The following is a 12651-nucleotide window of genomic DNA, read 5'->3' on the forward strand; positions in this document are numbered from 1 at the left end:
ATCCATTCCCAATCAAAACAACGAAGTTTGAATCAAATAATCACTTTATTATTTGTTACAAAAAACTTTAAAAAACTTATCTATAAAAATAACGTAACAACTGCATTCTAATACACAATTTATATATACAAATAGAATTGATTTATAAACTACAATTGTGTGGCCATCTAGGAAAAGGAATGACGTCTTTGATATTTGGTACACCTGAAATTAGCTGTAAATATCTTTCGAATCCCATTCCAAAGCCTGCAGTGGGAACGTTACCGAATTTTCTAAGCTCTAAGTACCAGTCAAGGTTTAATCCAGGTGGTATTTTAGATTTTAGCTTGGAATAATTATCTTCCCTCACACTTCCTCCAATCAGTTCACCAACTGTTGGGGCCAACAGGTCCATAGCTTGAACCTTAAAATATATGAAAAAATTAATAAGTTATGTAAGAATCAGAGATGCTGCCTAATTTTATGATAAACTGTACCTTTGATTTGTCATCCTCGCACTCTTTCATATAAAAAGGTTTACTGTTTACTGGCCATTCAGTTACAAAAACGGGAACATCACCTAGATGATGAACTAGGAACAATTCGTGTTCTTTTGCAAGTCCTTCTCCAGGTTTAATTGGAAAAGTTAGTCTATCAGAATTTTTATCTAAAATATCTAGAGCTTCAGTGTATGTAATGTAACCAAAATCTTTGTTCAACCAAGTTGGCTCTGGAGCTTCTAGTACTTGAAGATCTGAACTACCTTTTTCAATAAGACTAAATGTGACAGACTTTACTAAAAGTTCAGCTTCTGTAGCAAGATCTTTCAGGGATGCAATGAAAGCCATTTCTGCTTCAATCATGTAAAATTCTGATAAATGAAGTCTAGATTTTGTATTTTCTGCTCGAAAGGCTGGACTAAAATTGTAGACCTTTGAAAGTGCTCTGAAATATATTTAGTATATTAATTTAAATTTTCCATTGATCTATGTATGAATACAAAAATAATAGTTACCTTGCACAAGCTTCTAAATGCAATTGACCAGATACTGTCAGAAAAGCCTTTGAATTGAAATATGTAGATTCAACATCCACTCCTTCAGTTTTCATTGCTTGGACAAGTTCTTGGGAATTTGGCTGTATTATAAAGACTTCCCCAGCACCTTCACAGTCATTTGAAGTTAGAATAGGAGTGTGTATATTGATAAAACCTCTGTCTCTAAAATGATCTCTAATGGCATTTGTTGCCAAGTCTCGTAAACGCATAGTACTGGAGAAAGCTTTGGTTCTGGGTCTGAGGTGTAGATATCGGCGAATATAGTCTTCAGAGTATTGTTTCCTTGGTAAAAATGGATAGCCTTCCAGATCACACTTTCCTATAATATCGATTTTATCAACTTGCAGTTCTGCCCTACCATTTGGAGCTACTGTAATTTCACCCTCAACTGTCATACTACAGCCATAACTCAAGTTTTCTGGTTTCATGCCTTTCTTTAAGACTACTTGGAGTGGTTGACTAGATGTGCCATCATTTAAATCAAGAAAGATGTTATCTTTCATTTTTCGCAACGCTTTCACCCATCCCTAGAATATCATTAATTTCACAATTAAAATGAATCAATATTTTTAAATTATTATATAATCTAATCGTGTTGAAATTATATTGCATTTGTCTACAATTATAACAGTATTATTTTATTGAGCAGTCAAATTAATTCTTGAAAATCATTCGTTTATGTAATAACTAAATTGGAGCACACAGTTTCAAATGAAAACACTGAAACATGTTTCTGTCTGTCCATAATAGAAAAAGAAAGAAACAATTATATTATTATGAAAATTTAAAAAAATAAACAACAGCTACTTATTACCTAAATTGTTAAGAAACTAAATGAAAACATGTGTTTCAATGGTTCTAACCTGTACTTTGGCTTTTTTGCCGACATTCTTAGAATCGTTTGATTCGTAAATCGTGGCATAATTGTGCGCTCTGCGTCGCAGACAATGTCCATTTTTAAGATTAAATTGCAAAATTCGCTTCAGAATCATTAATGACAAACAAAATGTATAATATCAAACGGCAAAACTGTTTCGAATGTTCGTGAACTAAACATTAAGCCCGACTTGATAGTTCACACCAAATACGCGTTTTTTCACATCTGTATTTCGAATTGTGCGATGTTTTAAAATTGTCTGACAGCAAGTGTTCACTAATTAAAGTGAAAAAAACGGTAAAAAATATCGCGCTTTACTGACAATCAGGTTTATATACATAAAAAGAGCTTTTTGCGGATGATGTGATTATATTAATGTGAACGACACTGTAGATATGTAAAGCCAACATAACCAATCAATGATCAGCTGTTATCAACACAGTCAACCCTGAAAATCAACACACAACAAACGCGTGGCAGGCGGCAGTGACAGCTTCGATGGATTGCGACGATTACCACGTACTCACTCCGATGTTTTTTTTCGCCAAGTTATATTCGCTTTCCTAGCGATAGATATACTTCATTAAACGAATTTTCTTGCGTGTTTCCCTGCGTTTCGGTAATTTTTTGTATAGTGTAATTTCACAATCTCACAATGGCAACGGGAGATCAGAAACGCGTCGCTCTCATTACCGGCATCACTGGGCAGGTATTGATTATTTTTTAATTTCGTTTTTTATATTTATATGTGAATTTTTGCATCTATTCTTATGTGCAAGCAATAAGGATATTTTTAAGGCTAAGATTTTGCATCGTTTGGTTATATATTTATTAAAAAATTCATTAAATGCTAGGGATGTTCTCTAAATTAATTGTAGGTTAAAGCTTGAAAGTATTTATTTTTAAATGCTAATTAGCATTCAATCATAACATAAATCTAATGATTTATGTCTTTTCTAGGATGGCTCGTATTTGGCCGAGTTCCTTATTGAAAAAGGTTACGAGGTTCATGGTATTATTAGAAGAGCAAGTTCATTCAATACCACCAGAATACAGCATCTTTATGAAGATCCTAATAGTCACAGACAGGGAAAGATGAAACTTCATTATGGCGATATGACAGATTCTAGTAGTCTTGTTAAAGTAATTAGCAAAGTTCAACCTACTGAAATCTACAATTTAGCTGCTCAAAGCCATGTCAAGGTATATTAAAGTTAAATTTAAAGTTAATTTGAAAATAAATGTATTTTTAATATATTAATATTAATAATAATTTTCCACATAGGTAAGTTTTGATTTAAGTGAATACACAGCTGAAGTCGATGCTGTTGGCACAGTAAGATTGCTAGATGCTGTACAAACGTGTGGATTAGAAAAATCAGTCAAATTTTATCAAGCTTCTACTTCTGAACTTTATGGGAAAGCCAGTGAGGTGCCTCAGAATGAAAAGACTCCATTTTATCCACGATCACCTTATGGTAATTAGTTGTTAATTTATGTTCAATAAAAATGAGGGCTATGGATTTCCTGCTAAAATACATTTTTTATGTTTAAAGCTTGTGCCAAGATGTATAGTTTTTGGATTGTTATAAACTACAGAGAGGCATATGGTATGCATGCCAGCAATGGTATACTCTTTAACCATGAAAGTCCAAGGCGAGGTGAAAATTTTGTAACCCGAAAGATCACTAGAACAATAGCAAAAATACACTTGGGCTTACAAGATGTATTGGAGCTAGGAAATTTGGATGCTAAAAGAGATTGGGGACATGCTAAGGATTATGTTGAAGTAAGTATATATTTAAAATCTGTTTCTATTGTACATATTATAGTAAAATATTAATCAATTATTGAAATAGGCAATGTGGTTAATGCTACAACAAGATGTCCCAGATGATTATGTGATAGCTACAGGTGAAACGCACAGTGTAAGGGAATTTGTTGAAGAAGCATTCCAGTTTGTTGGAAGAAGTATTAAATGGGAAGGTAAAGGTGTAGAGGAAGTTGGAAAAGATGCAAGTAGTGGACAAATACTTGTAAAAGTTAATCCTAAATATTTTCGTCCAACAGAAGTTGTAAGTTTTATAACTGCCCATCTAAGTTTGTATTGGAAACAACAATACTAAAAAAATGACATGCTTTATTTGTTTATAATATTTATAGGATCTTCTGATGGGAGATGCGACAAAAGCAAAGAAAACATTGGGCTGGACACCAACTGTGTCATTCCAAGTAAATACACATATACACATACATATTTAGAAAAAAATACAAGAAATATTTTATAATTCGTACTTATTTTTCAGGAACTTGTGGTTGATATGATGACTGCTGATTTGGAATTGATGAGAAGAAATCCAGTAGCATAATTATAGGAAGACTAATTTTTTTTTTAACCAGTGTGATCTGTATTGAATTTCGCGCAAATAGTTATAGAAACAACGAGATGCTGTGGAAATTTCAAGGTGCAAAACTGTAAGAGTGTACATTTTTTTTAGAATAATTTACATGTTTTTATGTGCGTGTGTAAGATTACCCTGGGGAAAATATTTTTGTACTGAACGTATAAAATTTATTACAAATTTCTGATAAAATGCAATGAAAATAGTGAAAACATGAAACATTCCATTTGTTCAACCTGATTTTTTATAATCTCTTGTATCTTTTTAATAGAGATGATTTTCTTGAATTGTATATAGAAGAGTGACTTTTGCATTTTTGTAATTTCCCAGTTTTTAAACAGTATTCAAAATGTTTCACTACTTTCATCACATATTATTTCTAAATTCTGAAATACCTGTGTGCAATAATATTTATACGTTTTTACGTAATTTTCACCAGAAGAAATGTGTCGAGTTATAAGATTATCTATTGAATTTTAACTAGCGTAATACACATTTTTAACTTGTAAATAATAAATATCGATGAAGTAAACGTGCATAGCTAAAGTTAATTAAAGTCATCGTAAAGTTGGCGCAGTTTTATTGAACTTCTGTGTAGTCCAAAATGGCCAGTAATCAAAGAATTCATTGAAAATTCTCCCACCTTAAATATACAGAAAGCGTAAAATAGCTGCTGGATTACAGCTTGCTTTAAAACATCCGAACATTTGACGATTTACTAGACGTTCTATGATTTTAACAAATAACAAAAATATCATTTTTTATTCTTTATCAAATACTTCGACCGATGCATTTAACACTTATTAATATTGCGGTTTATTACTTGTAGATTGCAAAACTAAGCAGGAATTAGTAAGAAAGTTCTTTTAGTTGATTATACTTTTAATTGTTACTTTCACATCATACGAAATTCCAACAAAATTTTGTTTACAAATTTTATCAAATTTAACGAATGTTTTTTGAGAAAGTTTACCACAGCGCTTAAAGAAATCGTCAAAGAAAAATAAACGCTTATCGCCGCAGTCTAACGAATAAAGCTAATGGATAAAAACACTTATATAGTCGCGTAACTGCGACATCTTCGCAAGCTCAAATTTTTTATAACAATAACTAGTTGGTCAATCTGAACATCGTCCACACGTTTCCACTTGTATGAAAAATGCACTTTTACAACAATTTCCAAGTCTCACTTAGTAGTTAAATCACTTGCAGTTCCTTATACTATGAAATAATGATCGTCTCTCGCGATCCACATCAGTTCCCAACTCTCGTATCTGAACAGCGGGCGCGTGATTTATCGAACTTCCAGGAAGAGATTTTTAAAGGCTGCGCACCGCCTGCCTTGAAGAGAAACAAACACAAGCGCAGATGCCGCGTGTCTTTGAGCGTGTAAGCGAAAATAGTTTTGCGCTGTCAGCGGACTGAACAGCTGGATGGTGGCGAGGGCTTCTTCAGGATGTTGTCGATGGTGAAGAGACTCGACTTTGAACTGGTCTTGATGGGGCTGTTGACGTTGGTGGGGCTGGTTTTGAGGTAGTCTGGAGCGGAAATCTGTACATTAGAAAAGGAAAGTATAATTTAATAAAAATTGTTTTTTTAAATAAACACAGTGAAACCCACTCTCACCGAGCTCTGTCCCAGCCTCTTGACCCTCTGCTGCATCTGTCGCCTCGTCTTTCTCCGCCTGTAGTTTCCATTCTCAAACATCCCGCTGGCCGACGGATCCAACGTCCAAAAGCTTCCCTTGCCGCAGCATCCCTGACCCTCTCCGCCCGTCTCGCCGTCTACGACCTTATCCCTGGGTAGCTTGACGAAGCACTCGTTGAGGCTGAGGTTGTGCCTGATGCTGTTCTGCCAGCCTTGACGGTTGTCTCGATAGTAGGGAAATCTGTCCATTATGTAGCGGTAGATGCCCGAGAGGGTGAGTCGACGCTTCGGGGACGACTCGATGGCCATTGTGATGAGGGCAATGTAGGAGTAGGCGGGTTTCTCGTAGCGTTGGATCGTTGGCTGGTGACTCTGGTGGTGTAGGTGATAACGAGTGAGCTGCTCCCTGATATATTGGAAGGTTTTTATAAGTTCGAAAATTAATTATTTTGTCGGGGATGGCTTTTGACGATGATTCATAAATCGTACCAACGCTGTTGTACAGTGGGCCAGGAAATCTGGGGCGATGGCATCTGCTGATGAACTTTCGTCGCATCTTGCACTACGTTGAAACAGCTGTAGTAGTAGGAACTCGGTAGTAAGGATAAATTCGGAAATATTTGCTCCATGTTGAATCAACGTTGATGACTCAATCGATCGTCGTACTCCTTTATTACAGAAGCATATCTGTAACGAAACTAAAACAATATTTACGGACTTTTAAATATTATTATGCGTGTTTTTATCATATCAAATATCATTTCATTTGTCATTCTAAACACCAAGTTTCAAATCAGAGCGATTTCCTACAACTCGGCTTTTCAATTTTTATCTATCCTTTACTACGCGTAGAGCAAAAAAACATAATCTGCATTTATGCTCTCTTGAATCGCCAATCTCTCACCGGCAGTGCGCTAAGTATATGCTCCCTTAAAACAGCGTTTTCGCTTCTTCGTCGTTCTCGATAACCCGCGGCATCTACATCTCGTGCATAAATTAGCATACTCCACAACACCGCGAGTTTACCGAGAATCGAGCAGAAAAAAAGCGGAACAAGATCAGCGCAGCAGCTTGTACCGGCAGTGTGTCTAGCCAAAGCCAAGTGCCCACACACAGCGGAACGAGTATCAGCGAAAGCGATGGGTGTATAAACCTCGTATACGTAGGTAGTTTCAACGAGGCTAGTACCTAAGATCGTTACAAGTGCATAGGAAGTCGAGCTCGGATATGCCCGAGACAATGGGAGCGAAGCCGAGATGGTTAAATGGCTTTATGGGTAGTTTGAAAGTTTTTCACAGAATAGTTATAGAGGGCTATTGAGATCGGTATCGGGAGATCGATTTGAATAATGCTATACGTACCGCTCGCATGTACTCTTTCTTCCGCTTTCCGCGATGTATACTCTGAATTCTCATTCACACGATCTATCGATCAAAGCTTTAGCCACTCGACTGAAGATCCATCCTCGTGGTAGAAGCTTCGGGCGAGCTTAGCTCCGCCCTCCGAATCTTGGATTTTTCGGTGTACGTAGTCACGCCCTCGCGGGCGAGAGACGAAAGCTCGAAAGTCGACGGTTTAATTGCTGTTTGTACACATGTGCGCTTGCCGAAGCTTCTTCGAAGGCGATGATGTTTTATCCTTTTTACGGTGTTTTTCTGGGTCTTCGATGAGTTTCTGCTTCTGCGGCTGCTGTGATTCGGCCCATTTCTAGGATTACCATCGGTAGAACTCTCGTTTCTTATGAAAACGTAGTTTCTTCCAAATATCTCTTCGATCCAATTTTACAAAAATAGCACTTGCACTCGCGAGATCGCGAAAGAATAAAAACAGATTTTTTTTTCCAAGAGGCGAAGGCATTAAATTATAGCGAAAAGCTGCACACGCAGCTTTTATTTATTTACTAAATCAAAGAAAACCCGCGGATCGGTCGAGCCTGCACCCACGCGCCTCCTAAAAAACAGAATCAACACTCGCCCGCCGCAGTATAGCCCGATGCAACGCGCGCCGTCGCGTTAATCGCAATGAAAACACGACTCAAAATTAGACGTTCGCCGCGGTCGGATTAGACGTCAGCGCAGAGCATGATCTACGGACGGCAAGGATTTTTTAGGTAAACAAAAGGCCAACTTCGAAATAATCTTCGTGAATGGGAGTAGCGTAAAAAGTGAGCATAGATGCGAGGGACGCTTATTTTTAAAGCGTATACGTTCTTTTCTTCGTGTTTGTGCGATGATAAAAGATATTTTCGAATCCGAATGAATTTCATTTTGATACATAGTTGCGAGATTTGAAAATTCCTTCGATTTCGAAATTCGAGCAATCAAAATAAAGCAAACACCTATATTAGTCACGGCCGTGATTCAAAAATAAACATTCGCGCAGGTCAGCCATTAATAAAATCCAAGTCACGAAAATCGTCCGCGCGCCATTATAGATGCATTATTCCGAGGCTCGAGGGGGGAAAAATTCGGCAAGCGATAAGGAACTTTCGAATTCCCATCCTTTTTTGCCGAAAAAATTGCGAAATCGAAGTTACCTCCATTCCAAAAACAAACAACCCGACGTGGCGTATCCTCGAAAAGGATCTCTTTTTTTCTCTCGACACGCGGAAGCGCAGCCTGCAGCGGTGTACGCGTGTCACGAGAGGATAAAACGGTTCCTAAACTGCTATATTAAGCAATCGTTACGAAATCTCTCGGCGGAAAAAAGTCCTTTGCATCATCTTTTATACGGACGTTTGCAGAAACGAGGAAAGGATTTAATTATCTCGTTTGATTCGACGCGAGATAACATACATACGGAGGTGACCTCTAACCGCACGTCGTCTTCTGTTAAAACTAGCGACATCGGCAGACTTTACGAGCTTTTTGATGGAATTTATCGATTTTGCTAGTTTAGAAATATTTTTTATTTATAAACATCGTATCGCATACGTACAAGATGCGTAAGAAATTTCAATTATAGATCGACGGCAGGAACCTCCTTACACTTGCGCGAAGAAATAATTATACAATCTTTCGAATCACTACATTCCACGCGTCAGTTGAGACTGTTTACGCCCGACTCAATCAAAGCCGAGCCGCCGCCAGTACCCACATGCACATTGAAATTCTGCGACTCCTTTATTCCCCTCTTTGGTATTCGGTATTCGGCGTCGGATTCGCGCGACGTCGTCTCGCGAATTTCCAAATTCCCGCCGATTTCGCTTTCTTTTCGCCGACTCTGCGTGGATTTGTCGCTGCACAGCGACGGTCTCCTCTTTATTACTGCATTGTGTGCACGCGTCTGCCTCGAAGTAGCTTTGATAGTGGCTTCGTAATTGGATGGATCTTTATGTAAAACAATTTTCGAGAAATTTTACGGTCGCGGGGCTGTTTTTATCGGTTTTATTACAAGTGCAAATTGCCGGGGAAATATATGTAGGATACGTAAATGTTATCGTGCCTTATGTAAATGCGCGGAGAGGAACTTTCTTCGAGAAATGCGCCGGGTATTAAATTTTTACGCATACGGCCGGATCACAGAAGTGGCTGCTTTTTATATAAAGCAATTTGCGCCGAGTAATTTGGGTACGATCTGCGGCGGACGAATTAAGGAATGCATGATATGCGTATGTGGTAAGGCTCTTTAATTAATTACACGAAGATCTAGGCTATATAGTGAGTAACTTTTTGTAATTATCTCTGCACATATATAACGTCTACAACCGCGCCGCAGTTTAAAAGAGGGACAATAATACACGCAAGTACAATAATACACATAAGTACACGCAATAACGGGCATCAGTTTGTTCAACAAACATATATTTCATCTCATCTTCAAGCGCATATTTACACAAATTCTTTCGTACACAAGTCGCAGAGACTCTCGTCGCCGTTAAAATATTTGCCCGAAAAAGTCAGTCGGCATAGAAACTCCTTCATCGCTCTCTCGCTACTTTACATTCCCGAATTCGGGCTCGACTTTCTTTCTTGCTCCCTCGCCATACACTTGTATATGCATAAAGTCCTCTCCTTCCGAAATTTCCTATAGAGACAGCCTCGTGAGACTTAGACGACGACGACGATGCGGATAGAAATCGAAGGAGGAGTTAGAGATGAGCTGTAGCTGTAGAGGTTGGCATTATGTATTCTAATTCTCGGTGAGGTCCTTGAGCAAGGCGGCGGTACCCGCGGGGTTATCGGCTGGCACCTGCGAAAGAGAAAACGACGTCATGCGGTGAAACTTTATAAGCCAAGATGAGTGTGACTCTCTCGAGCTAAGGGGTACTCTCGATGTGAGCTGCCGTTAGGAAAACAACGTGTCACGTGTTGTTTGCCTTTTTCTGACTTTCGAGATTCTCGATGCGGAGTAAATCGTTATAGCCGGGGCGATAATTTCATTTCGATAAATGGGTATGTATTCCAGTGTGCCGTACGCGTATGTTATAAGCGACTCCTCTTTTTTGCCTTTCTACCGTCGCGCATAAACTCTCGAGGCTGCGGAGTTTATAAAAATTTTAAATACTTTTCACTGTCTCCCAAGTTGTTATTTCAGCGTTTCCGACCGCGCGAGTCGGCACTTAATAAGGAGAAAAAACGCGCTAATAACCGGCTTCACGATATCCCGACGCGGAACTACACACACAACGCGTACACACAAATATAATTAATCGGTGTGTATGGCCACGTTTTCAAAGATCACTTTTTACGCGACGATCATTGGCTTCCTTTCGCTAAACAATTTCAAAACTCCGCGAAGAGGAAGTGCGCCTGATAACCGAAACTTTGTATTATGCATCGCGAATGTAGTTTGCGGACCAGCGTTGAATCATAAACAGGCGGAGAATATAGAGTATGTATAGGTATATAAGAATAGTGAGATCGGAAAGTCGAAGAAACGCCGGCTACCCTTTTAGAGACTTAATCAAGCCATTTGGAGTCTATCAGGCCGTTATTGCGTTTTCGAATTATGAGTTGCGCAATGGCAGATGGAATATGTGCGTTTTCGACCTCCTCCAAAGCTTGCAGCTTACCATGTGTCCGGCTCGGTTGATCCAGTAGAAGTACAGGTTCTTGTAGACCTTGCGGTAGCCCTCGATTATACCGTCGACGACGACCGGAGTCCTCTTGCTCGTCTGCCACTGCTTGGCGTTTTTCCAGTTCAACCTCTCGACCCACAGCAGAGTTCCTGCGCGCACACGTCGAATTGTAATTATATGTCGCGGTCGAGTATTCACGAAATTTCTAAATTTCGAAACAATTAGCACATATATTCGCGCTTTATTCGTCGCTATAAACCTAAATTCTCTTTCTATCGATGCCTCTAACGACGGGATATCTTTTTATTGCGCGACACGCGCTAAAAACGAAAGTAAGTTGCGCGACTTTGTACGGATTATCAAGATTTGGCCAAGTGTCAAAAGTCATATAATACAATCACAAGCCCGTCATTGTTCGCAATCGCGACGGCTGCGGCTGTTTCGAAAAGCTTAGATAACTGCATTCCACGTGCGAAGATTTTAGAAAACAGAAAGTCTTCCCACGTATGTAGGATAATATTTTCAATTTTGTTTTTTATTGCTCGAATCGCACGCGGACGAAGCGCAATTGAAACAGTTGTAGTAGTTAGGTACGCTTTTACGAGCGGCTGAATCGATGGTAAACGTTATATGCCGCGCCGCGCAATTGGCGATAGTAATGTTACACGTGCACTCGCGGCTGTATATGTTTCAGGAAGAGAGAATTATGGCTTCTTCGCAATTGCTATATGCTCTTATAGCAGCTCTGAATCTTTGCTCTTGGAAAAAATCCGAGGTATAAATGGGTATTCATTTTAGATTTTAGCGCGATGTGCATAATCACGGGGTTTTTCGACAAGAAATATGTATGCTAGTAGTTTGGAAGATACCGAGGCGGAAGATAATTATTTTTACGACGTCAAGTTCTGATTGCAATTTGTTCTAATCGCGGCGTCTTTTTACTGTTACGCGTCTAAATTCGCTATAAACTGCAAAAGATTCTTAAAAAAAAAAAAAAACAGACGTAATCTCGCCGCTATAATTCTTTACGCAAACCATGAAATTAACCACAACAATAACAAAAAGAGCATTTCAATAAAGGATAAATCAGCGCTTCTCGAATCAATAATTGATTCTCGCGCATCCAAAATAATAATCCCTCGGCGCGATATAACTTTCTCCCGGCACACATGCTCGAAGCGCGAAACTTATTATCGGAGCCGCGCATTTCGAGCGTAATCCTCGTAATACGCACGTGCGCAGCATAATATTACAAGATATGATATATGAAAATAAAGAGATGGAGCGAGAGAGCCGCAACGCCGCGTTAAATCTTGCGGCGGCGGCGTTCGAAAATTATACACAAGCGATCGATAAAATATATCGCGTAACTTGTGCAATAACACGACTATACATATATGTGAAGTATATAATAATGCAGTAAAGTGGGTAACCTGGGGTATCGACGATCAGATCCAGCTGGCCGGTGTACACGAAGACTTTGAGGTCCGTCTCGTTGAGTAGTTGCTCCACTGTAACACATACGTAAATTTGCTCGTGAGAGATGCGAGGAAAAAGCTCGCGGCTATTGGCTCGGGGGTAGGAGAGCGAAAGCGAGCTGATCTATAATACCGAAGATTGTTATCGCGTACAGTGTACTAAAGTTTGCTACGGATAATATCGTCGAATT

At 38.9% G+C, this 12651-nt stretch overlaps 4 protein-coding genes across 5 annotated transcripts in view; 1 reads left to right on the forward strand and 3 right to left on the reverse strand.

The window, feature by feature from the left end:
* Positions 1-26: 26 nt before the first annotated feature.
* LOC100121775 (probable asparagine--tRNA ligase, mitochondrial) lies at positions 27-2401 on the reverse strand. Its single transcript, XM_001605332.5, has 4 exons — positions 1900-2401; positions 995-1563; positions 477-924; positions 27-403 (listed from the first exon to the last, which is right to left on the reverse strand). Exons 1-4 carry the CDS (start codon positions 2026-2028, stop codon positions 143-145), a joined length of 1407 nt encoding a protein of 468 aa, XP_001605382.1. The 5' UTR covers positions 2029-2401; the 3' UTR covers positions 27-142.
* LOC100121796 (GDP-mannose 4,6 dehydratase) lies at positions 2277-4886 on the forward strand. The gene is made up of 7 exons (XM_001605356.6): positions 2277-2622; positions 2874-3116; positions 3199-3391; positions 3470-3702; positions 3773-3988; positions 4077-4145; positions 4220-4886. The coding sequence occupies exons 1-7, from the start codon at positions 2569-2571 to the stop codon at positions 4280-4282; spliced, it is 1071 nt and encodes a 356-aa protein (XP_001605406.1). The 5' UTR covers positions 2277-2568; the 3' UTR covers positions 4283-4886.
* LOC100121815 (forkhead box protein C2-A) lies at positions 4298-9365 on the reverse strand. Of its 2 annotated transcripts, none has more exons than XM_001605374.6 (4): positions 7324-9365; positions 6452-6649; positions 5942-6368; positions 4298-5866 (listed from the first exon to the last, which is right to left on the reverse strand). In XM_001605374.6, exons 2-4 carry the CDS (start codon positions 6589-6591, stop codon positions 5729-5731), a joined length of 705 nt encoding a protein of 234 aa, XP_001605424.2. In that variant the 5' UTR covers positions 6592-6649; positions 7324-9365; the 3' UTR covers positions 4298-5728. The 2 variants fall into 2 exon arrangements, with proteins under 2 accessions (XP_001605424.2, XP_031779723.1); XM_031923863.2 differs by having other exon boundaries at positions 6452-6660.
* Positions 9366-9569: 204 nt separating this feature from the next.
* Positions 9570-12651, reverse strand: part of LOC100121833 (cytochrome P450 2C41) — a 107175-nt gene continuing 104093 nt past the window's right edge. Inside the window, exons 12-14 of the mRNA XM_031923706.2 lie at positions 12416-12493; positions 10977-11131; positions 9570-10153 (exon numbers count right to left, since the gene is read on the reverse strand). Of these exons, the coding sequence (XP_031779566.1) occupies positions 10094-10153; positions 10977-11131; positions 12416-12493 (293 nt within the window). The 3' untranslated portion in view covers positions 9570-10093. The remainder of the gene's footprint in view (positions 10154-10976; positions 11132-12415; positions 12494-12651) is intronic.

This window comes from Nasonia vitripennis, chromosome 1 (assembly GCF_009193385.2).
Source record: "Nasonia vitripennis strain AsymCx chromosome 1, Nvit_psr_1.1, whole genome shotgun sequence".
Lineage (NCBI taxonomy): Eukaryota > Metazoa > Arthropoda > Insecta > Hymenoptera > Pteromalidae > Nasonia > Nasonia vitripennis.

Coding starts and splice junctions, on each gene's coding strand:
- LOC100121775 (XM_001605332.5), bottom strand. CDS start 2,028: ATGATTCTGAAGCGAATTTTGCAATTTAATCTTAAAAATGGACATTGT. Junction 1,564..1,899: donor GCAAAAAAGCCAAAGTACAG/GTTAGAACCATT, acceptor ATGATATTCTAG/GGATGGGTGAAAGCGTTGCG. Junction 925..994: donor CATTTAGAAGCTTGTGCAAG/GTAACTATTATT, acceptor AATATATTTCAG/AGCACTTTCAAAGGTCTACA.
- LOC100121796 (XM_001605356.6), top strand. CDS start 2,569: ATGGCAACGGGAGATCAGAAACGCGTCGCTCTCATTACCGGCATCACT. Junction 3,117..3,198: donor CTGCTCAAAGCCATGTCAAG/GTATATTAAAGT, acceptor TTTTCCACATAG/GTAAGTTTTGATTTAAGTGA. Junction 3,392..3,469: donor TTATCCACGATCACCTTATG/GTAATTAGTTGT, acceptor TTATGTTTAAAG/CTTGTGCCAAGATGTATAGT.
- LOC100121815 (XM_001605374.6), bottom strand. CDS start 6,591: ATGGAGCAAATATTTCCGAATTTATCCTTACTACCGAGTTCCTACTAC. Junction 6,369..6,451: donor CCCACTGTACAACAGCGTTG/GTACGATTTATG, acceptor CCAATATATCAG/GGAGCAGCTCACTCGTTATC. Junction 5,867..5,941: donor AGAGGCTGGGACAGAGCTCG/GTGAGAGTGGGT, acceptor TCTAATGTACAG/ATTTCCGCTCCAGACTACCT.